Raw genomic sequence first — 23,413 nt, 5'->3', positions numbered from 1 at the left:
GAATTAGTTTACGTGGTGGTGGGGGACATGCATTCAGCTTTCAAAGGGAGGCATGACAGAAAAAGCTTAGGAACCACTGTGTTGAACAATGAATAGTCACATTTTTCACATATTTTACTTGCCAGTTTTAATTTTTCTCTCTGGTTTCTTAATGTCATGCGATTGTGTGCCGTGCCTACAATGTATTTATGCCATTACACCTGTCAGTACTCTTTGTTTTAAAAAATATTCTGTCCACCACCTGATGGTTCAAGAACAAGCCGAGCAGAAGCAAAAACTCATTCAGCTCCAAGACTTTTAAACCATCTCCACCGGATAAAACTTGAGACTGAATCCAGGAAGACTGAAGGTGGAGTCTTCATTGTTATTGTTCAGTGAATGCATCATTACATGTAGGGTTTGTGGTTTGCCAACAACATACAGAGTCTAAAGTTGTATGTAGACATACAAAATCACAGCACAGATGAGGCAGTAAGTGATTCGTCAGTGTTTTGTAATGAAGCCTGTCACATGTAAATTGCACACAAATGTACTTCTGTAAAAAAAAAAAGACAGAGTATAATGACGAACCATGTAACATTGTCACAGTGTCAGAAATGCCATAAATGGTCCATGCTTCATGGAATTTAAAAGGGGAAGTTGATGGCATGTTAAAGGCGGCTGTCTGCATCATCAGTCCAGTGTGGCTCGTTGTGTTTGTTGGCCTGTCTGTCGTCCACCAACAGCATCAACGCCATGACCCGTCTGCTGCTCGGAGCTGTGCTGCTGGGGAACCTGGGTGTCTGTGTCACAGAGCAAGGTAACCTCTGATATATTTATAGTTTATATGACATATATGACATGTGGATTGCAGTTGTTACTGCTTGACTGATTTGATTTTAAAGTCACACTGATTTAGTTCTGTCCAATAACACCCCGAATCTCCAAATTCTCTCTCAGAGCACTCTTTAGGTTTTGAAAATCACTGTGTAAAGTTTGAAACACTAAGCAGAGAGGAGATTCTGAGTTTTATGGGTGCTGTAACAGAATAAAGGAATGTAACTTTAAATGTACTGGTCTCTAATAAAAACAAACCAACAGAACTTATAAATACTAGATTCTAAGCACTCGTGATCATCTGCCTTATCTGAACATCTTGTGTTATTTACTGATGTCATGTTGTGTTACACTGCAATCTACGACAGGATTTAATAAAAGGCAACAGACCAACGTGAAAAGCAAAATAATAGGACTGATATTAAGCTGTAAATGAAATGAATCACAAATGATGTTATATATTGTAAGGGTGTAGTACAACAAACAGTAAGTTCTTTGTCTCTAAATTATTCATGGACATCAGTGAAAATGTCAGTCATCATCAATCACCAACACAACAGGAAACAGATTTGTTTAAGCTGAGAACAAAGTAGAAATGTTACTTACTTTAGTAAATGTCCTGGCCCAGGAGAGAATGGTGTCTGTGGTCAGGAATCAAAATAAAGACGGTGATGTGAGTGTGTAACATGCTCTGATATTTCGAGTCTTTCTAAGGAGAAAAAGGTCCAGCCAAACCTTTGCAAGGAAAATTATTTTATTTCTCTTTTTTTTGTCTTTGAAACATCTCTGATCCCAGGGTCAAAATATAATACACCAAATAACCGGTAGTGTTATTTTAATGTGGACAAAACTGTTCTATCATTCCTTGTTTTAACACACTTTTCCCATCATTTTTAATGGGTTTTACTTCATTATTATTTCATTTTTCAACTGTCCTGTTTGTAAAGCAGTTTTCGCTCTTTACTAACGAGCTGCTGTATAATAACCACCATTATTATTTTACTAACCAACCAACCAGTCACCTTTTTAATGAATTTAATTGATGGTCTTATTTAATTATAAACCACTACGTAATCATTAAGTTCCAGAGAAGCTCGCTCCACCCACCCAGGTGAAGTTTGACTCTGTGGACTACAAAAACATCCTGCGCTGGACTCCGCCCACCAACAGCACATCACTGCAGTACTACATCCAGTGGAAGATGTGAGACATTACACACACACACACAGACATGTACAGTGGATCTACGTCTAACAGTGCAAACATTCACAGTGTTTCTTTCTTTCTTTTTACTCTTGATGCAGATTTTAGTTTTTTACAATATTTTCTCATCCAAAGAAGAACATATTAAAGCAACAAACAAAAAAACTTCAACCAGTCATTTAGTCTATTGTTGAGTCCTAAGATCTTTTCTTTAAACAAGTTTTAAAAAATCTACCAGTGGAGTGATATCACTTATCACAATAAATCAAATCTTTTTTAAAGAAAAGTCTTGAATGTTGAACATAGGACTGAACTACTTGTTAAGAAGGGTGTTGCAGTGTATATCAGCAGTGATGGAAAGTAACTAAGTACATTTACTCCTCAAGTACTGTACTAAACTGTACTGTACAGTTTTGAGGTACTTGTACTTAATTTGAGTATTTTCAGTTTCTGATACTTTATACTTCTACTCCACTACAATTCAGAGGCACTATTGTACTTTTTACTCCACTACACCACTACATGTATTTGATAACTTAAGTTACTAGTTACTTTGCCAATTCAGATTAATAATACAAATATAATCAACAAATTAATTATTCTGTATTATTATAAGTTAAGATAAGAATTGATTGATCTGGGGGTAAATTCACAAGCTACCCAGCAGTATATAAAGTAATTAAAATTAGCCCCACCTTTACCAGCTGCCACATTAAAGTGATGCTTATGCAGCAAAATAAACAAGCACCTGTTGATTTCTTGATGTAACACCCTCCTCTCTGTGTTTGTGTCTCTCCCTCTCTCTACTCCTCAGTTATGGCGAGGCTCAGTGGTTGGACGTGGACGGCTGTCAGGGGATCCAGAAGCACCAGTGTGACCTCAGCGCCGTGACCTCTGACCCCAGAGAGTGGTACTACGCCAGAGTGCACGCTTCCTCCTTGCCCTCCAGCAAATCAGCCTGGGCCCTCTCCCCGAGATTCAGCCCACGCTGGGACAGTGAGTGTTTGCATATGTCTTCTTCCTCCTCCTCCTCCTCCTGCTCCTCATCGTCTGCATCCTCTCTTCTTTGTCTGCTCGCTTCCCCAAACCGATGCAACAACACACGGAAGAGTTCACAACCTGAAACAGACACTGATAAAACTCAACCAGTGTATTTATTTAGAACTAACAGGGGTGATATTGATATACTAATTAATATTGGTATATTAATAATATACTAATATTTGACTCAAGGAGACGTAACAGTAAAAATTAAACACAAGATTTTAGGTTTAAGATCTACATATAGAGTAACTAAATCAACACTAAATCAACTTTTTAAAGTTAGGAAATTTTATTTACTAACTCAAAAAATATGGTTTACTAAATCATATGTACAGTGGAGTCACTTTATTGATCCTGGTCCCAGTCTGTAGTATTCATTGCAACAGTATTTACTTGCCTTTTTCCAGAGAAACTTAAGTAATGCTGCCTTGTGAACCAAAAAACAAACAAACAAGACAAAGTCATGTGAAAAGTAGTCTCTTTAAACTGTTCTTAGATTACTTTTTTACGAAACAAAACACTGTTACATGATTTTTCCCCCTCTGCTATACATGCTCAAGCTCAAGTTTCTTCTTTTAGTTGAAAACAAAAACAACTACAAAATAAACACCTCCCCTTCCTGTTTTTTGTTTTACTTTCTCACACTTTCATGACTTGTGATTTTGTGCTTCGTCACTGTGCAAAACAAAACAAAAAAAACTAAACCAGATCTTCATATCTGCAGCCAAAATCAGCCCTCCTGTACTGAAGCTGAACGTCACTGAGCAAGGGATTGTGGTCCGTGTGAAGCCCCCCAGAGTGCTCGTCCGGAAGATGCACAGCAGTCTGCAGTACAAGATCTACCTCATACACACCAGTGGAGAGGAGGTACACACACACACACACACAAAAACACACACAGTCATGTGACTTAAACCGTCTGCCATGTCTCCATCTCATTATTTTTAGGGGTTTATTTTACTCCCAAGTAGGCTCCTGGAAAGAACTATGTAACATATTACTATTTGGTACTATAATCTGCATTCGAGTACAGTGCACCGACACACCAGGCCAATATACACTTCAGCATTTTTAATACTTATATTCCTTATATTTAGATTTTTTTTTAGATTTTCATCACTGAATTTGAATCCTTCATATTTCTTAAATTTCTTATTTTCACTTATTATTCAATTATTATTCTTTATATCACACTAGCCTCAAGAATATGTCGCTCTGCATTTCGCTGCACATGTTCATGCACATATTGTATGAATATATGAACATGTGACAGATTAGACGTGCGATGATCTTTGATTCCTGCATCGAGCAATCACACGGAAAATAGTGTCCAGCTGGTTCACTTACAATAAATGAATTCAAAGTAATTGTTAATGTAACCTCTTTTAGTCAGTGCACAGCAGGTTAGCCGAACATGCATATAATTGAAATTTGTCTGCAAACAAGCATGCACTTAATCAAGAATAAAGTTTCCAATAATAGATAAATAATTAATGAATATTTACTTACGATTAAAATTTTCCCTATAGTTAGTACCAAATTACATAGTTCTTTCCAGAAAACTTCTCTAGGAAATTATGAACCTGTAAAATTTTACTAACAATTAATTTCATTACGATTAATCTGTCAGTTGTTTTTTCGATCAATTGATTTGTCGATTAGTCTATAAAATACCCCTAAAATGCCAATCTTAGTTCGCCAGATGTTAAAAATGTCAGAAAAAGCTCATCACATGACTCCAAGGAGACGTCTTCAAATGTCTTGTTTTGTCCGACCAGCAGTCCGAAACCCAAAGAGATTCAGTTTATGATATAAAACCGAAACAAGCAACAAATCATCACTTTGGAGAGGCTGGAATTAGAAAATGACTGATGGTTTTACTTGATAAATGACTTAAATGATTAAACAATTATCAAAATTGTTGATGATTCATTTTCTGTCTGTCGACTCATCGATTAACTATTTCAGCACTAAAAGAATCACCGTCAAGGTAACATTCATAGATTTTTCCTAGAGCCTGGAACAAATAAAACGTAACACTTCAATGTGTACATTAGAAACAAATTACATTTAAACTACTACTACTATTGCCATTACAAAATAGAAGAAGAAGAGGGAGAGGAGGCGGAAGAGGAAGAGCAGAAGAAGAACAATAAAAACAAGAACAATAACAAAAAAGAACAATTCTTCCTACACACAATTCTTCCATTTCTCCTCTAAGGCTCAATTTGCTGTCAGATTGCATCATAGTCCAAAAGCAAACCTTCCCTGACGGTATAATCTGTCTGCTGTCTTATTCTGTCCTCTTCAGGAGGTGTTTGAGATGGACTGCTGTTCTAACAAGGTGACTTTGAATGAGCTGAAGCACAAGGGCAAATACTGCCTCCAAGCCCAGACCATGATCCCCCTCCAGGCCAAGACTAGCGCTCGTGGCTCTGTGAAATGTGTCACTATGCTCTGATCACACAGGTATGAACATACACACTCATCGTCTCCTGCAGCTATGAAACATCAGCACAGAAACTCATCTTTCTCATCATTTCTGTAAATTGTTTGTTAAAATAAGTAAAATAGTAAGTTTAGTAAGACCACTACAGTGTAGATCAGTGACTAAATGCAGAATCCTGCTGCAGTTTAAAAAAAAAGCAACTTTATCCGTGAGAAAATGTTACAAGTGGACGGTATTGTTAGGTAACCTCTCTGTAGTAACAAAAGATTACCAAATGAGAAGTCAAGTATCAGCTGTCGCAGAACAATCGCCTGAGGCAGTGAGACAGAAAGAGGGAGGGAAAATGAAACTCCTGGAAGAGAAATCTTAGCAGTCTTAGTCTCTCCACAATGACTATAATTACCTCTGCTCACCCCACCCTTTTCACTATTTTTAGATCCGAGACGGATGTGTAGAACGGTAATAATGTAATACTAACATGTTATTCCTTTGTGCAGTTCATTAATATCTTCCGTCTTTCTCTTCCTCGTCTTCTTTTTTCTTCTTCTCTTTCCTGTAGACAAACTCTACCAACGTGATACACTGAATGACTGGACTTGTCATCCATCAGTTCAGCTTTAATTATCCATTGCTACCTCAACGGCCGCAGCCATAAACATCTGTGCCAATCAAAGTGATGCACTTTATTATTAAAGGATCTGACATGTGGCTTGAACTAATAATAATAATAATAATAATAATAATAATAATAATAATAATAAGACATTTTATTTAATGCCGCCTTTCATGGCACTCAAGGTCATCTTACATCATATAAGATCAGTAACAAAACATACAATAAACAACAAAGCGCCAGTACTAAAACATCTGTAAGATATGCAATAAGACTCGATGATGAAGAATGATTTCAGCCTCCGGGACGCTGTAACGGCATTGTTCCATTCAGAAGAACATAAAAAATAAAACATTTAAAAAACATTTTGTTCATGAAAATTCATTGGAAATGACAAAATAATCTATTCCACTTACTAACTTTTTGTCCTCAGTGAGTCACTGGGTAAACTCCATCCGCCGATGAAGACTGCGAGATGTGGTTCAAAGCTCTGGAAAAAGCTAGTGAGTGGACCTTGAGTTAAGATTATTTAGTTTGTTTTGTGGTTTTCATGAAGCACAGCTCATTAGCTCATTTTTAAACTTTCACTTTAGACACTACAAGCACAGTGAACTGCAAATTACTTCAGTAACCAGAGTTCATATGATATGACGTCAGTGAATTACACATACCGAAAACACTAACTAATATCTAGTTTAGCTTTTTTATTTGGGGTTTTTTGTCTTAACATTTCTGTTTGTTTACTGTGAAAATGTTCTGCCAGTGACCATTCCCAACACCAGTTTCATTTGTGCAGAGATGGGCGAATTCAGGTGATTCACACACTGCACAGTCCCGTCTGGTGATTTAGGCTAATGTGACTAGTGTAATTTTTACCAAAAATGATTCACCATTTCCTTTTAATCAAGTTTAAAGTAATAATCTCTTGAATTGGAATGGCTAATTGATTGTCTACTGACACTTGAAACAGGCTATATTGTCAATAAGTGATATCAATTATGCTACTATTGGATTTTAATTAGTCATAACTCATCATTCACAGCTTTGAGAATGTATTGTGCCAAATGTATTTGTTGCATGTGTTATGTTTCAAATAAAAGCTAGACACTGTTTACACTGGTTAATTCTGTCTCGTCGGTTTAGGTTAACCATTTTTAGTTGGTTGAAACTTAAAATTTATTCTATTATTCTATATTTGTCTTATTGTTAACCAATCCCATGAAAGGACGAAAGTAAACGGTGTATTTATAATGTCTCTCAATACTTTCTGACTTCCCTACCATGACTATGGCACTCAGCTCCAAGCCCATTGGTTCCTACTGAAGACTCATTATCACCACAAATATATAGTCTAATTTTCAAAAATGGCTCAGTAATTTCCTGAGACAGCTGGGCACTGTAGTTTTTCCGAAAACGTCACTCAAACAGGACTAAATAGTGCATTTGTTGGGGACTATTTTCATCTGCGGATTAATACACATTTGGTGCGCTAGCTAGTATTTATGGCAGCAGAACGGTGAAAATGGGATTGACTCAAAACAAACTACAGCGCCTATGTTCATGGTAATGAAGGAACATGTCACCAAGTGACATTTGTTGACAATAAGAAAAATATAGATTATCATTAGACTTATCCTTTAAGCATAGCTGACCACCTAAAGTACATAAGACTGCTGCCATTAAATATATGAGTTTAATAGCTTCTTTTGAATCATTAAAAATAGTTCTTCTAGCATTTCTTCATACAGTATTTTATCTACTGTAAGATGTTTTTTTTAGCAAGCAAGCAAAACGTAGAAATCAGCTGCGACAGTACAATGCACATTGATGCATCGGTGCTAATAATCTAATGATATATCAGTAACGGGCCATTACATTTTGCTCATAATACTTAAGTAGGAATTTGAAAGCAGTAACTTGAAATTGAGTATTTTTAGCTTGTGATATTGCTTTTACTTACATAAATGATCTGAATACTACTTCTGCCACTGCTTAAAATTGAAGAGAAAACAGCATCAAATAATTGTGGTAATTCTGTCTCAAAAGACAAACAAAAAGGCAACATTAGTCTTGATTTAGACTTTATTCAAAATGTTGATAAACTTGATACTCTTGATCAATCAGGCGTGAAATAAGCAATACTGTAATGATAACAAAAACCGTTCACTGAAACAGATGTACTCAAAGCTAAATCTGACACATTCAAAGGAAGTGTTGCATTCAACAGGAAATCTTGTTATTTGATCAGAAGGGGATGGGCTGCACTGCGCCTCTGAGGTTGTTTGTGAAGTTTTCGTATGGAGTAGTCTTTGCAAGAACTCCTCACTAGCAGCTAGTTCATTTAGTGGTTTTGGTCCTGAAGACAGAGAGGCCTTAGTGCTGGTAGAGTTGAATTTGGTCCCATAGCCAGAAGCCTGAATGCACCATATTGATAAGTAGTATCACAAATATTCTTGCTGCAGTTTGCCAAATATAGTGGAATGTTTATTTGGGTATGTCGAGTCATCATTAACCTTAATAGACAAAACCTTTTGTTAACCACCAGCAATCACAGTTTTGTGATTGGATGACAAACTGCAGACTTCAGCTTCAAACTCAAATACAATATTTTGAGGGGAATGTACAGTAACAGTGCATTATGGTATTTACAGATAACCCTTAATTCATAACAAATGGGGTTGCACCTTTAACAGCTTGATGATTAGTAAGGCCTTTACAGTGTTGGTTTGACAGTCAGTGGTCATAAAATACAGAACATGGGATACTTCACATTCTAAATCATCATAAGATGCCTCAGTGATATACACATCAGGAATCACAAGTATATTTACACCATTTGGGAACTCTTACTGTGAATGAGCCCTTGTTTTGTCCTTCAACAGTGGGACACATTTTCTAATGAGCTTCTCAAAAACAGACTGAAGTAAGACAGCGATGAAAAGTTGCTGGAATATAATCATTATTCAATAATTAAGAATGGATGTTAAGTTGATTTGTTCAATTTTTAGGGAGAGGGCCCGGGAGTGACCATGAGACTAGGTACAGTATATATCCTACACAGTCAGACCTCCATACTGTCAAGTTCACTGAGGTCAGGAGAAAAACGTGTTAAACAAATCAGGAAAATTAACCCTTTGTTAATCCTGAGGAAGCCAGTCAACTGGCTGTACGTTTACAGTATAATAATGAAAGGTAAACTGTCTTCACTCTCTTTAACCACATTCTGTCCTCAAATGTCTCCCGACCTTCCTGAGCTTGATGAGATGGAAATTTGGCTACATGGGGAAACCGTTTGCTTAATGTTACATACAGTCAAAGTTGAGCTTTAAAAATAAAGAAGAATAAATCCTTTTGTTTGCATAAATTATAAAATTGTGTGCACATGGTAATACAAAAATGACGACTTGAATTAGACATGAGAAACTTTAGTACTTGAAGGCACAGGGTCTGTCTGGGTTACAGTACAAGGATCACCACTTTGTGCACTGATCAGTTTCTTAAAATAAAAATTCTCCTGTGTGGCCACTCCCAGGCTGTGTAGTAATCCTTCCACGACTTAAATCTGAAATTATGCTGTGTCATTACAGTTCCAGCCAATCAGCTGTCATCAGGGGGGATTTGATTATAAATGTATAAATTTGGGGCAGGTTTTCCTGACATGAACATTCGTGGCTGAAGTGTTCCCCTATCTGATGCAGTGTGAGGAGTATAGGAAATATTAACAAAAAACTTTTCTATAAATAGTCTTAGAAAAATCCACATTAGCAACACAAGATCACAGCGGTCATTTAAAATTGAATCCAACTTTTCAGTGAAAAGATTCCACGTTTGCTTTGTAGAACTTCCAGTGTTTTTCTACCTGCATTTCTAAAATCTTCAGGGCGTTCTGGGAGGAAACATAGTTGCATCCATGCTACAATTCAGTATGTAACCTGTCCCTAGAACACAAACTGTACTGCAGCATCGCTGACTTTTAAAACATAAAAACAGCATATATGCAATACAAAACAACTACCAGCATTAGGCTGATAATGAATAAAAAGAAATATTTACAAACAAGGCATAATGATTTTTTTTGTTCAACATTTTAAGGGTACATGCATGATTCTCAAGTCAAAAAAATCTAAAAGCGTGATCGCACAACTTTGAAACTGACATGGAATGTATGTCCTGCTGGTTGCTAAGGTAAGGTCAAGTCTCTTCATATTAAATTACCTATAAAAATATATATATAAATAAAAAGGTGAGGGTATTGTGTTGCGAAAGCTGCAGCAGCGGTCAACGTTTAGCTGCACCGACAGAACGAGAAAGAAAGAGGGTAACGAAGGGAGAGAGATGAACAAAGGTGGCAGTGGAGCACCGAGGGATCAGAGGAGGAGCTACTGGTTCCAGCTCTGGAATGTTCTGCTCAGGTTTCAGAACTATGTGTGTGTGTATATGTGTGTTCTAGAATGAGACAAGGCAGTGTGTAAGGCCTCACACATAGAAAGACCGTTCTCAATCTGAGATGAGGGTGCACATTCTAGAACTCCTGTGACACAGATGTCTTCTAGAAGTCTCAGACTTGGTTATGCTCTAGAACACTGACATCACTATGTTCTAGAACTAAGACAAAGCTGGGTTCTATGTTATAGAACTTTAAAAAAAATAAAAAATAAAAGGCAGCCTGGTTCTAAACCCTCCAGGAGTTTTAGGCCAATAATTCTGTCTGTATGTTCTGGAACACTCTAGATTGTATAGGATGAACTATGACCACAGCAGATCACTTTTTAAGGCTCCTAAGAGAGGAACTCTTTCTCCAGCTCAAAGACAGAGGCCCGTCCTGGGGAACTCTGAATGCGGCAGAGCGGCACAGTACAGTCTCGTTTCTGGCCCTCTGTGTCCATGTCCAGCAGGGAGCAGCCCATCCCCACCTCTGAAGACAGCACCACGTTTAGGCTTTGTGCCGCCTTCTCTCCGGAGTAGTGCCCCAGGGAGTAGCTCTTGTTGCGTCCTCGCAGCAGGGCCCAGGCGTGGGGTTTGGCCCGGAATGACACTGGCCGTGGTCTGGAGAAGGCCTCCCCACCAGAGGGCTTCTCTGAAGCTCCATCCTTGTATTTCTCCTGCTTCTTCTGTGTGGCTGGAGGCGGCAGAGTGGGTGGGCCACTGGCTGGAAACAGATGGGGGAAGATAGATTTTTGGAGCGTAAATCATTTTTAAGACCGTATATAAATGCTTACTTTCCTTACCGCTGTTTTGTGTTACTCACTATTGTGGTTGGTGGTGTATTTCTTTCTGCGTAGACGTGTTCCTGTGTTGTGGTTGCTCTTCTCTAGTGGCTGGCTTTGGGTTTGCACTGGTGTCTGTGTGTTAGCTGCAGTCCTGTTACTCTGGTCTTCTGTAGATGCTGGTGGGCCGGGTCTGGATGGCTCTGTGTGATGATTGACAGCCACAAGCTCAACCTTCCCAGGTCTAGACTCTGACACCTCTGCCTCAGACTGTAAGAGACACTTGGTGGAGTTGCATTCAATAATGGCTGACATGGAGATGAGATTGACAGGTTGGGTGGAGGTGTGGTTTGATGATGCCTCGTCTTTGCGGGAGCGACCACTTGGTGGTGGTGAGGTGCTGCGGCGGAAGCGGGTGGCACGCTGAAACAGGCCCTCCTTCTTCTTCTTCTCTTTCTCCTCACGCTGGGGCTCACAATCTTCCCCAGGGGCTGAGTTTTTGAGAGCCTCCCTAATGTCATAACCGAGCACGACTGAAGCCAGCAACGAGCCGCAGCCATACAGCACGGAGTCAGTCTTGCGGCGCACTGACGTCCGCTTCAGGCTGTTGGTGGGGGTGAGCTGTGGGGTGGTGGAGGTGGACGAGGTGGATGTGGTGGTGTAGGGGTCGTCTGGGGTCTCTGGTTGGCCACCCTGACCTGCTGCCCCGACCCCAGCATCTCCCAGCCCACAATGCCCGCCGGGGCACTGAGGCTGCTGCTCGTCCCTCCACAGAGGTAGATCGATGTACACCTGGTTGGGGAACTTGAGCTGCTTTGGCTTGGAGCTGCTGTCAGGACATTCCTGGGAGAATGCCTCGTCTTTACCGGACCCCGCTGAAAACACAGAAGCGGAAATCAGACATTATAAACAAATAACTGATAGACAATTCTCCAAACAAGCCCCCTTTCCCGTTCCCTATACAAGCACGACTGGTTATACAAGAGTACCTGCCACTTGACAACAAATTACATTAAACCATTACATTACATTTATATCTTACAAATAAACAAGCACTCAAAAAACTAAGATTTTAATACCTGTTCAGCAAATATAAATTTTAAAATGTACAGCATCACGGTGGATTTTCAGCTCACCTTGTTCAGCAAACAGGGCAGCGAGGGGGACAGACTTCTGGGACTTGACCAGGCTGGTGGACCAGGGGTTACTGCCGTCTGACAGAGGTCGCACTCTGAAAACGACAGACAAGAAAAAATTAAATAGACAACGTTTGCGTGTGTGTCTGTGGGCTTGTATTGCTATCTAAGTGAGGATCAATTTCAGTTTTAAACTTACTTCAAAAGGACTGAAGGTTAAGACTTGTTTTTGAGGTTAAGGTTAGAATTCGGTTATGGTTAGAGTAAATGCTGAGGTCAGGAATTTAGTTGTGATGGGTAAGATTAGGTTTAGGGGCTAGGGAATGCATTATGGCAGTGAGGGTCCTCACAAGTATAGGAGGACAAACGTGTGCATTAGGGATTCTCCAGTTAACTGGGCACCAATCAGAATGCATACAACTCATAAAAGAGGCACGCAAAAGAGACCTATCTAGAATTTTTAAGGTAGGTGGGATGCATAACCTATTATAATAGAAAATAACTAAATACAATGAATCAGTACTGACATTATTTCCACTTGTAGTAAATGTGAAGTATTATATGTGATATATTACCTTAAATGAGTCAAAAATAACATCAACACTCAGACATGAGGATGTGTTTATGTTGTAGTCTCCACCCCAATAGCATGATTGAAAAATTACTAGCCTGCTTATGTGTGTGTGTGTGTGTGTGTGTATATACACTCTACCTCTCAGCAGCAGCAGGCCTTTCTTTGCTCTGTACTGAACTGGGGCCCCAGGTTCTTCCTTTCTTCTTGATTCCCTTCTTCACATCATCAAACTCCTCTGGCCTGAAGAGGGTGCTGCGGCCCCATGTGCGGTTGCTCTCATCTTGAGTAACTGTTAACACAGTTACCACAAGTGTTAACACAGACTCAAACAACTGCAGCAAGCTCTTGTCAGCCCTGACAGGGAATCTGGTGTAGACGTGTTAGTAAGATTATTATGCCATCTGTAAAATCCCAGTAGTAATCTTTCTCTAGAATGAGGCTATTATTTTTTATGTTGTCTCTCTTCAACTATGTAAATTAGTTAAAAAGTCTAAATAACCACATAACTCATGGGTGTTCTCTCTCTCAAAAGTTGAGTGATTTTAAGGCCATTCTACACTGGATGATTATAAGCCCTTAATTATATTAATGACTGAGTTTCATTCAGGAAGATTCAGAGTGACTATTTAACCTTTTCATACTAGAAAATATCACCAATGTATAATGTTAATTTCCGCAAATATAAACTCAAAAAGCCAATAAGCAGAAAACAAAACCCAAACAGTTGTTGTTATTAAAGCTTCCTATAGGTCTGTGTTAGTCATTGTGAAGTTGTTATGAAGGAGTGAGGAAACGCAGGATCCACCAAAGATGTCACGTCAACAGACTTGGGCCAAAATTCCCACAACTAGGAAAATGTGTTAATTAATACCACTACCAGTATGTTTTCAAAAGCGAATTATTTAATTCACGCCACATAATATGAGATGATTGGAAAAACAAATATGAACAGCAGACTGGCCCAAGTCTGTGGCATAAACCTCATCATCGTCACTTGCTCATTTGATTTTAGTAGAGTACCAGTGAAACAATCTTAACCAGCAGCAACCACCAAGTCTTGTTATAATCCACACATCAGGAAAACCTTGCCAATCAGCACAATCAATCCCCACTGATGGGAAGCTGCATCAAATCCCTTCAACTGTCAAAGTTAGCCAAACATCACATGCAGCGTCTACACCCATGCTGCATGTGTGTAGCCCATAGCTTGCCTTTCCTCCTGAGCCCACAGTAGGCTGTGAGCTCGCTGGTCAGATCAACTTTCTGTTGGTAAACATGCAAACTGTCCCTCTGCATATGGGACGTCACTGAGGAGGGAAACATACATGTTACCTCTAACCAACATGAGCGATGTGACACAAGTATTGTAGTTGACATGCTCCTAGCTTGTGCCTGCTGTGAAAGAGAACATTTAATACAGGACCTTAAAATGGAAGAAGGCCTACTGTAGCAAAAGTTTTGTTTCTTTTGCCACAGCAGCCCTAAATAAAATACCTTGTTGAGCATTGTATGCCTAGATGCATATATCTGTAAGCATGTGCACATATCTGCCACAAATTTACCCTCTGAGGCAAATTTGTGAATTTGGGCTATATAAATAAAATTAAAATGTGTATTGAAAAGCATGACTGTAATTGTGTGGGGCGTGAATGTATATGTGTATCTGTCCATGTTTACAGGTATATTGTGTACATAGTATCTGTATGTTTTTCATGTGAGATGCGTACATGTGCAGGCTGTGAAAACCAAATTTTCCCTGGCACAATAAAACTATCTCCCAGAAAATCTTATGGCTGTAAAAAAAAAAATCTGAGGGCATTTTTTCTGTAATTAGTGTAGACATTTGCTTTTCTCGGCATGGAGTAAATCCATATTGAAATGCATGATCCGTAATCAAGTGTATATTTCATGTGCTGTGTATATCTGTGTTTTTCTGTTTGAGATATATACAGGCTGTGAAAACTATCTAATCTTGGGCGAAAAAGACCCTCTATCTAATCTTGTAACTCAAAGCATCTGTTAAAACGAAATAGTTGGGTCCATTTAAAAACAAAACTGTATATATCTATCTATATCTAACGGTACGTTTTTTGTTGGCTTCTGCTGATTGAGTAAATTATGCTGTAACATTTTTGCACCTCTCCCTCAGATTTAAAGCCCACTGTGAAATGTCTTGGACCATTTTGAAGATCATCTCCATTAGGGATAATCACAACAAATACAGCAATTCTGAGCTGTCTGAATATCAGGGTCTACCATAAATGCTCAAGAGGAATTTGTTCTAGTTATTGCAAGGGCGTTGGAGCGTGACAAACAACATTATCAAACTGTTCAAACAACTGGCTGACTGCTTGTGGCTTTTGTTCACACTGCTCGTCATTGTGAATGACACTGTTCCCATGTTCCCAGTCACCATGAAATTCTCAGAGAGATCATGTGATTTCTTTAGAATCATTATATAATAATAAGCACATTTTAAATACACCTGACCATATACAGAACCACAAGAATACCAACACAGATGTGGAGGAGACGATCAGACCTCACACTAAGGAAAACTTGAATATGGAAAAACAAACACTGAACTCACGCTGAATAGCTCGTAGCCGGGGGATGAGTGTGGGACTGCTGGGAGGAGAGGAGCTGGTGCTATGAAGGCTTCGCCTCTTGTCCATGGAAGGAGACGCTTGCACGGTGATCTTATGCTGGAAGTCTGCAAAATGCAACATGCACATATGGACAGGTGCAACATGGTCATTACAATCTCACAATAGTTACTGAAATTACACACCAACATGTATCCTTCATAAAATGTTCAACACAATACAAATGTTGCACAACTGGCACAAACAACAGACAAGGGCACACAAGCACTTTACACTTTTGTAGATACTACAATGATTTGAGTGTCAATTTTCCATTAAATTACTCGACAAATATTTCAACTTTGTCTCAAAAGCCTGTAAAAGATGACAAGATGAGTTATTTAATTATAGATTAAATACTACTGTATAATATTGGAGAAATCCACTATGTGTTGTCAGTGATTTATTAATTTTATTGTAGATATAAATGTCTGATTGTGAAATTTATAGAAATTGTTTCTTTTGCACTTTTTGTGGTATTATTTGAAAACACAACAGTATACACTGCATTCTGGATATGACATATGAATTTGTTGCATAGTTGTATGCAGGACAAAATAACAAAAACTTTATTCATTCACTCATTATTACAGTTATTAGCCACTTGATATTGTGGAAAAGATTATTTGTCCACTTTTGGGGTTGATTTTGCTGTCAGGGATGTTACAGAAGTCCTGTTAAAGCCAGAAAGTACTTCTCTTCACCATTTCTTTATGAAATGAAACAACCATTTGAACGAGCCACTCAGAATGGCTTTGATACTATACTTTTACAACAGTATCAAAGTATTTACTTACAAATTCTTCCCATTCAGGGTCTAAATCAGCTAAACAGAGTCCATATACTGTAGAGAGTCTCTGACCAGGAACAGGAAGCAGCCAGCTATACTGCCAACTCATTAGAGCAGCATGAAAATGCTATTTGCTTATGTAGGGTACTCACTAGACATTGCTTTGTCAGTGATCATCTCACATTAACTGCCTGTAATTTCCATCTCAAGGTTGGACACTATAATAATTTTTCTCTTTTCACCGCTCACACTAGAAGACCAATTTAAACCAATTTAAATGTGAAACCAAGTCAAGACATCCGTTCAGTCTCACCTGAGGGCAGGCTGATGCGGTTTCCATCCTTCAGTTTAAGGCGAGAACGTTTGAATTTGCCTTTCCTCTTCTTTACATTGGGCTTGTCTTTGTTGAGCTGGAAAATGAGGATGTTGAGCTCTCTCTCCAGCACGTTGATCTCCCGCTCTGCCAGCTGCTGCTCCCGACGCTTCAGCAGCTCCTCCTGAGACTTCTGCTGGAGGGCGGCCCGCGTCAGCTCCTCTTCTCTGGAACGTAGCTCCTGGAAGAATCAGGTATTAAGATACATATATGGTTACAGGACAGGACCAGAGAGAAGAGCGAGCATCAGATCGTCTGATAATCTGGTATTGAACACCTACATTAGCCAAGCAGAGAAAGACAAATATTTGGCAAATACTTGGTTAGACAATGTGACAGACCATCTTCTGCTCCAGTGAGGCCTGTTTCAGGTTACAGCTGACAAACAGGTAGCGTCATTAAAAAGCAGGGAAGTATATTGACAACCTTAAGAAACCTTTTCTCTTAAAAGGGAACTCCACTGATTATATACATCCGATTCTGTTTATAGGTCTATGTGAAAAAAGTTGTGTAAAGTCTCCAGAGGGAGCTGTGAGAAATCTGATAAATGTGATGTCACTTGAGTCAGCGTCAGTTGGGACTGAAGACTACAAGTTTGACAATGACAAAAATCTGGGGATGTGGAGTTAAAAAGAAGTGAGTACCAGACCTCTGTAACCCACTCCTCATCTCTGCTTGAGGCTAGCGGCTTGAGGCTGCATTAGCAGCTAATAGCATTACACACACCCGAATCTCTGACCAAACTGTTGGTGGTCGAGGTGCACCGTGGGTAATGTAGCCAGGTTTTTGAAAAGGAATAAGAATGCTCCATCAAGTCCAACATTGCTGTAGGAGTGTAGTGTTAAATCGGTGGAGTTCTCTTTTAATGAACAGACAAACATTTATAGGATAATATTGGCATTGTTTAGATGCTTAAAGTGCTCTCACCTTCTCTGGATTATTATTCAACTGTGAGGTAAACTTTTACAGTCATGTTTCTGTTTTACATTTGTGCTAATTGTCAAAGTGCCCTTCTAATGAACAGTATTCCTCTGAATGTCTACTCATGGTCACGTTAGATATTAAGGTTTCGACGCTTTTCTCTTTTAAGACAGAGGAGAAAATGCATTGCAGAAGGACAAACAAGTAGAAATACATTTTATAGTTCCCTCATAACAAGAGAAAAGCTCTTGCAGACAGACATCTATATGACGGGCAGGAGTGTTAGCCATGTATTAGATAACTCTGTCTACAACAAGTTGGTTTCAGGAGATTACTGCCTGCTGTTTCAGGCTGTTACATAGAGTAAGCCATGGGAGGAGACAAGACTGTTTAGCTTTCTTCATTCCCTCTATTTTCTCTTTAATTGCTCTCAGCTGAGTAATAATAATCCTTACTGGATGACTTCCATAAAGCAGCTTTACAGTCAAGCCCCTTCAGCCACCCACCTAGACACAGATTACTGTGGGATGTTTACAGGAAATCTGCTGATGTAGTGGCTAATTCTACATGTAATCTTATGAAATTTGCGATGGGAAAATGTTAGCTAATGCTCAAAGCCACATTTTTTTCCATTCTTCTCTTGATATATTTAAAGCTTTACATAGTGAAAAACTTTATAGGGTTTTGCCAGAGTGATGTGGTGCAGATTATATCAGTTGAGTGTTTAAGTGATTCATCTGGATGATTGGAAGTCACATAACACAAGGTTACATGTTAAAAAGATGGTTTAGCATAACTGATAGACTATAACCAGGAAGAATACATACATATATAATACAAAGAAAATAAAATTATTAAATATAAAAGGCACAAATTTAGTCTATTAAAACAAAAAACAACACCTGTGGAGTTTTTAGTATCCTAACATTCAGTTGAACATTCGTTGACCCAGCTCTGTGTGCTGATCCTGCTGTTTCTACAAACACTAATTAACCTCCCTCTTTAAGCCAGCGATGGGAGACTTATACAGGAAGCAGATTAAGGTCTTAACAAGGGGAAGTACGCTAAAGCACCTCGGCATTAATGACTTGTTTTGTTAAACGTGCGATTAGCTTGTCCACTGAAAGTAACCAATTAAACGTTTTAGTCTGTAAAAGCTGTCCCAAGTGATTTGGCATGGTTACACCAAATCCTGATAATAGATTAGTCAACATCTAGCAACACTAAAAAATAAAAGAGTAGAAGAAGGATAAGAGGTCTGTTACATATACTGTACATCAGGTTTCCAACTTCCCACACTGTGTGAGACAGCGGAGAGGGAGGAGGAAATGAAACACATTTTATGTATCTAGCCTTCAGTCAAAGTGCTATATGTATCTAACCTGCTAGCCTCATATTGCGTGTATGGTATAATGTCAGTGGCTCCATATATGGATGTTTGTGTTTTTGTGTGTATCTGTGAGTCTCATCACTCTGCCCACCTTCTCTTTGGTCCTGAGCTCATCAAACATCTCCTGGATCTCCACACGCCAGTCGTCCTGCATGCTGTGGAAGGAGTCCTGGGGCATTGTGGCCATCACCGCCTCCTCGATGGCCGACAGCTGCTCCAGGATGCAAGAGAAGGAGGGACGCACATGGGGGTCCTGGTCCCAGCACTCTGGATACACACATTGCAATGTATAGATAGACAAATTAATAAACACAGTCACCAGCTGCTTATATACGTATTGTTTCATCTACGGAAAGCTTTGGTAGTCAACAACTGCAGAAAACTAGTGCTTGCCCAAAAAAAAATTAGCAATTCATGTAGCATTCACTGCAGTGCTATTATGGTAAAATTAAGTGATGTAAGATGAGAATATTATCCAAATATTATCAGTATGAACAACAAATACTTCATCTGATACTGGGAAGAGGCTTCCAGTAATCACATATTCCCAAACATTGTTGCTGACGACAGGCCTGGAGACAAACTTTGATAAAAATAAGAGCCCAACTGTGTATCTTCACAAAATCTGTAATTGAAACTGAGTTATTCTGGATGGATGATTATAAAAAACCTGAGTTGTCTTTAAGGAAGAGAACCTTTTTTGTGGCAGATTTCTCAACGTAATGTCATATGTAAGATGTTATGTTCTTATCTGACAAACACCACTGCAGCTGTATTTTTGGTGTCTTATAACCAAAAAAAGACTTCTGTTGATTGTGCACATGCAAAAACAACACAACATAAAATAACTACCACAAACAAACATCTGAATATTTTCAGATCAATTAGCATCTACAGTTTTTACAAACTGTTTCTTGTTTTGTACTGTATTTCTATGTCTATAGTGGCAGTACTGTTATTCCTCGATTTATGTGATTTTTGTTTTTAAACTTACCAATTAGTGATTCTCTTTTAATAATTAAATTAATTTAACTCCCCATAGATTTGGTCATAGTGTAAAGGTCAAATAACACACTAACAAAAAAAACAACAACCCTGAAATGACTGGGGAAAAATTGTATTTCAGGACATGCTTTCCTACATCCTGCAGGTATGCCTTCCTCTATTAATTTACCTTCCATGAGCTTGGCGAAAGGTTCAGGGCAGGTGGAGGGGATTGGTAGAGTTAACTTATTGACTGCCACACCGTAAGCAACAGCTAGGCCGTCTATCCCACGATATGGCACCTCCCCGGTTAACAGCTCCCACAGCAAGACACCGTAGCTGGTGGATGAAATAAAAAGAAAGTAAAGAGGAAGGAATATTTAACAAAAGAAGCAGGAATAATGTTAGACAGATGAGTAGATATTTTATCCTTGGGTCTGTGTGTGGTGTGTTATTTATCATACCCCCATACGTCACTGCCTTTGGAGAAAAGAGATGACTTGATGACCTCAGGGGCCATCCAGGAGTAGGTGCCTGCAGCTGACATTTTTGTGGTTTTGTGCCACTCCCTGGCCAGGCCAAAATCTGTGATCTTCAAGGTCTTCCTCCCGATGTCGTCATTCTCAATCTTTTCAAGTAATAAAACTGAAAAGAGAGATGACGGAGAAGGGATATATTAGACAAACAGGCAAAGAAAGGAAGATGAATAAATATACATGAGGGAAAGGGCATAACAGGCGATGAATGACAGAGAAAAGGAAAAGTGGAAAGACAGGATTGGGATGAAAGTGACAGATGTGATGGGGGTAGACGAGAAAGGAGAAAGATGAGTGAAAGAGAAAGGGAGATACAAAGAGCGGGGGACAGAGAAAAAGACAACCGTACAGGTGAGGGGATGATAGTCGATATTCAACAGAGGTATGCAGGTCATTTATTACTGTAGAAACAGAAGGTTGACAGCGCCACAAAGCACCTGTCCTCGGGTCCTAAAACTGCTTAACACATTAAAGACAGCCGGAACCCTCAAAACCTGCCTGTAACACTACACCTGGCCTGAGAGCCCACAGCGAAGCCACAACCCACTGACACGTTAAATCAAGACCTCTACGTCAATCATGTGCAGAAAAAAAGAAAATGACTTACATGCACATTCACCACAGTCAACACGCAATAACTACACAAACATCATTTAGAGAAAGAACATTTTATTGAACTTCTTCAAGTCCTGTCTGTAACAGGATCAGTTTAGCTTTTCAGGTCAAAGTGGATCTGATGTTGAACTCATCCTGTTCAGGGACAGGGGTGTACACATTAAAATAAATAGTAGTTCAGCATAAAATCCAAAACAACATTACACAACAACATGGCGCTTATAATGTTCTACTTTGTCGCTGTCATGTGTTGAAAATGTGCTGCATATTGTAAAGTGTTCCTGTTATTTTGTTCACCCATTTGATATATTGTGTCTAATCCCTATGTTTTTATTTAAAGGGATCTATATAATTTTAGACCAGTTTCAACTAAGTTAGATACACGTTACTAAGATTCCATTTAGTCATGATACAACAAAATTAAGTTTGCTACTCCCTGAATTCAATGCTAGAAAATAAAGAAAATGCACCAAAAGGAAAAAAAACAAGGAGTAAACCATCTAACTACTAAGAAAATATAATACTAAAATAAGCAAGAGTCACAAATTTGTAAAATGTAGGGCTGCAACTAACCATCATTTTCATTATTGATTAATCTGCCAATTATTTTCTTGATCAATCAATTTGTTTGTTCTTTTAAAAGTAAAAAAAAAAAAATAAATGTGAGTTTAGTTCAGTTTAAAATTACTATAACAGAGAAAATAAAAATTGGGAAGCTGGAGCTAGAAAATATTTGTTATTTGTGCTCAAAAAATAAAACTGGTTAATTGGTTTTTAAAATAGTTACCGATACATTTTTTATTTAAAATTTTAACTGATTGTTTCAGTTGTAGTTAAATGTACAAATCTGAGTGAAAAGTACAGAAATGTAACCAAGGGAAACTAAACTGCACAGTACGGTTATTTTCAGCAAACAGGTAAAAGTAAATACTTTTGGTCACTTATCCCTACTGTATATCATTAGTACACATGGGAGTCAACAAGACTTTGAGAGTATTTAAGCTTTTTGAACCCGTGCCACCCAGAAGCAGGTGACGACTGGGGAGTAGTAACATTTTCATTTTGTGCTGTCCAATGTTTCCTTTCAACAGGAATATAGTTACTCTCTGTGTACTGATACACCAACTGCCAAATATTCTTGTTATCGCTTTGATAACAAAAAGCAGCCTTTTCCATGGTTTCAACAGCCAAAACAGACTCTTTGATCCTTTGATCCTCTGGGTATTATTTTCAACATTTGTTTTTGCCTTTGCCAAGATCTCCTCACATTACAAACTGTCCCATTTCATTATTTACATGCCGTCTAACACTGCAGGTCAATGTGAACATATCCTATCAGCTGGTGTTGTGTCCACCACCAGCAGAGAAACTAGAGAGAATCTAAATGTCCCTTTAGGTGGATTGGCAGAGGCACTTAGGTGTAAGAGTTTACAACTCAAGTGAAACAGCAAGGATTAAAACAAACACCTAAATGTATTGCTGGCAAATACACTCTGTGGTAATATTCCCATGGGAAAAAAGGATGTAATGATAGAGATACATAGTGGAAGTGTTGAAAAACACATCAAGACATGTGAGTTTCTTCACCTACTGTATCACAATGTACACTTGAAAAAGTTACGTGTTACTCAGTTTAAAGGCTATTTGCTGACAGTTTTCAACAGAGGCTCTTTGATGTGTGTGTGCGCAAGTATTACTTGAATGAAGCAGCTGCACTGTGTGTGCTGTGTTATCACTCACTGACCTTGGACTTACTCCTCCACAGTAGTACCAAACTAAAACCTGCCAAAACACACGCACACACAAGCCTTTTCTACAATTCTCAACCACAGTCATGCGCAAACCTGCACCTATATTACACCTATGTACATCTTTTATAACCATCTGAGACACAGTTGGCATATTTCACCTACAGTACGTGTACATTTCTTCAATCCTAGTTAACAATACATTGTGACCAATTACACAACAAATGTGCCAAGACTGGAGCAGATCTACTGAAACATGTAGGAGGTGTGGAAAGGAGGACAGTTGTTGACTTCAAGAACAGATAGTGTGGTCAGAAATTGTCTTGGGACCTTGGGACAGATGCATAAAACTCAGCAGAAATGAATGCA

At 38.8% G+C, this 23,413-nt stretch overlaps 2 protein-coding genes across 4 annotated transcripts in view; one reads left to right on the top strand and one right to left on the bottom strand.

Annotated features, from left to right (window-relative positions):
- The first annotated feature begins 637 nt into the window (after window positions 1-637).
- Window positions 638-7,237, top strand: il22ra2 (interleukin 22 receptor, alpha 2). Of its 2 annotated transcripts, none has more exons than XM_044214187.1 (6): window positions 638-799; window positions 1,899-2,019; window positions 2,834-3,015; window positions 3,788-3,930; window positions 5,375-5,532; window positions 6,559-7,237. In XM_044214187.1, the coding sequence occupies exons 1-5, from the start codon at window positions 736-738 to the stop codon at window positions 5,522-5,524; spliced, it is 660 nt and encodes a 219-aa protein (XP_044070122.1). In that variant the 5' UTR covers window positions 638-735; the 3' UTR covers window positions 5,525-5,532; window positions 6,559-7,237. The 2 variants fall into 2 exon arrangements, with proteins under 2 accessions (XP_044070122.1, XP_044070121.1); XM_044214186.1 differs by having other exon boundaries at window positions 642-799; window positions 6,072-7,237.
- Window positions 7,238-8,189: 952 nt separating this feature from the next.
- map3k21 (mitogen-activated protein kinase kinase kinase 21) overlaps window positions 8,190-23,413 on the bottom strand; it is a 28,128-nt gene continuing 12,904 nt past the window's right edge. The window contains exons 2-11 of one of the 2 annotated variants that reach the window (XM_044214508.1): window positions 20,610-20,790; window positions 20,336-20,484; window positions 19,253-19,428; window positions 16,791-17,031; window positions 15,633-15,755; window positions 14,254-14,349; window positions 13,181-13,331; window positions 12,469-12,563; window positions 11,374-12,207; window positions 8,190-11,274 (exon numbers count right to left, since the gene is read on the bottom strand). In XM_044214508.1, the coding sequence (XP_044070443.1) occupies window positions 10,904-11,274; window positions 11,374-12,207; window positions 12,469-12,563; window positions 13,181-13,331; window positions 14,254-14,349; window positions 15,633-15,755; window positions 16,791-17,031; window positions 19,253-19,428; window positions 20,336-20,484; window positions 20,610-20,790 (2,417 nt within the window). In that variant the 3' untranslated portion in view covers window positions 8,190-10,903. The remainder of the gene's footprint in view (window positions 11,275-11,373; window positions 12,208-12,468; window positions 12,564-13,180; window positions 13,332-14,253; window positions 14,350-15,632; window positions 15,756-16,790; window positions 17,032-19,252; window positions 19,429-20,335; window positions 20,485-20,609; window positions 20,791-23,413) is intronic. The other variant, XM_044214509.1, reaches the window with a different exon arrangement.

This window comes from Siniperca chuatsi, linkage group LG11 (assembly GCF_020085105.1).
Source record: "Siniperca chuatsi isolate FFG_IHB_CAS linkage group LG11, ASM2008510v1, whole genome shotgun sequence".
Classification (NCBI taxonomy): domain Eukaryota; kingdom Metazoa; phylum Chordata; class Actinopteri; order Centrarchiformes; family Sinipercidae; genus Siniperca; species Siniperca chuatsi.
Note: the sequence above shows the minus strand (reverse complement) of the source record. Positions and strands in the feature narration are given on the sequence as shown.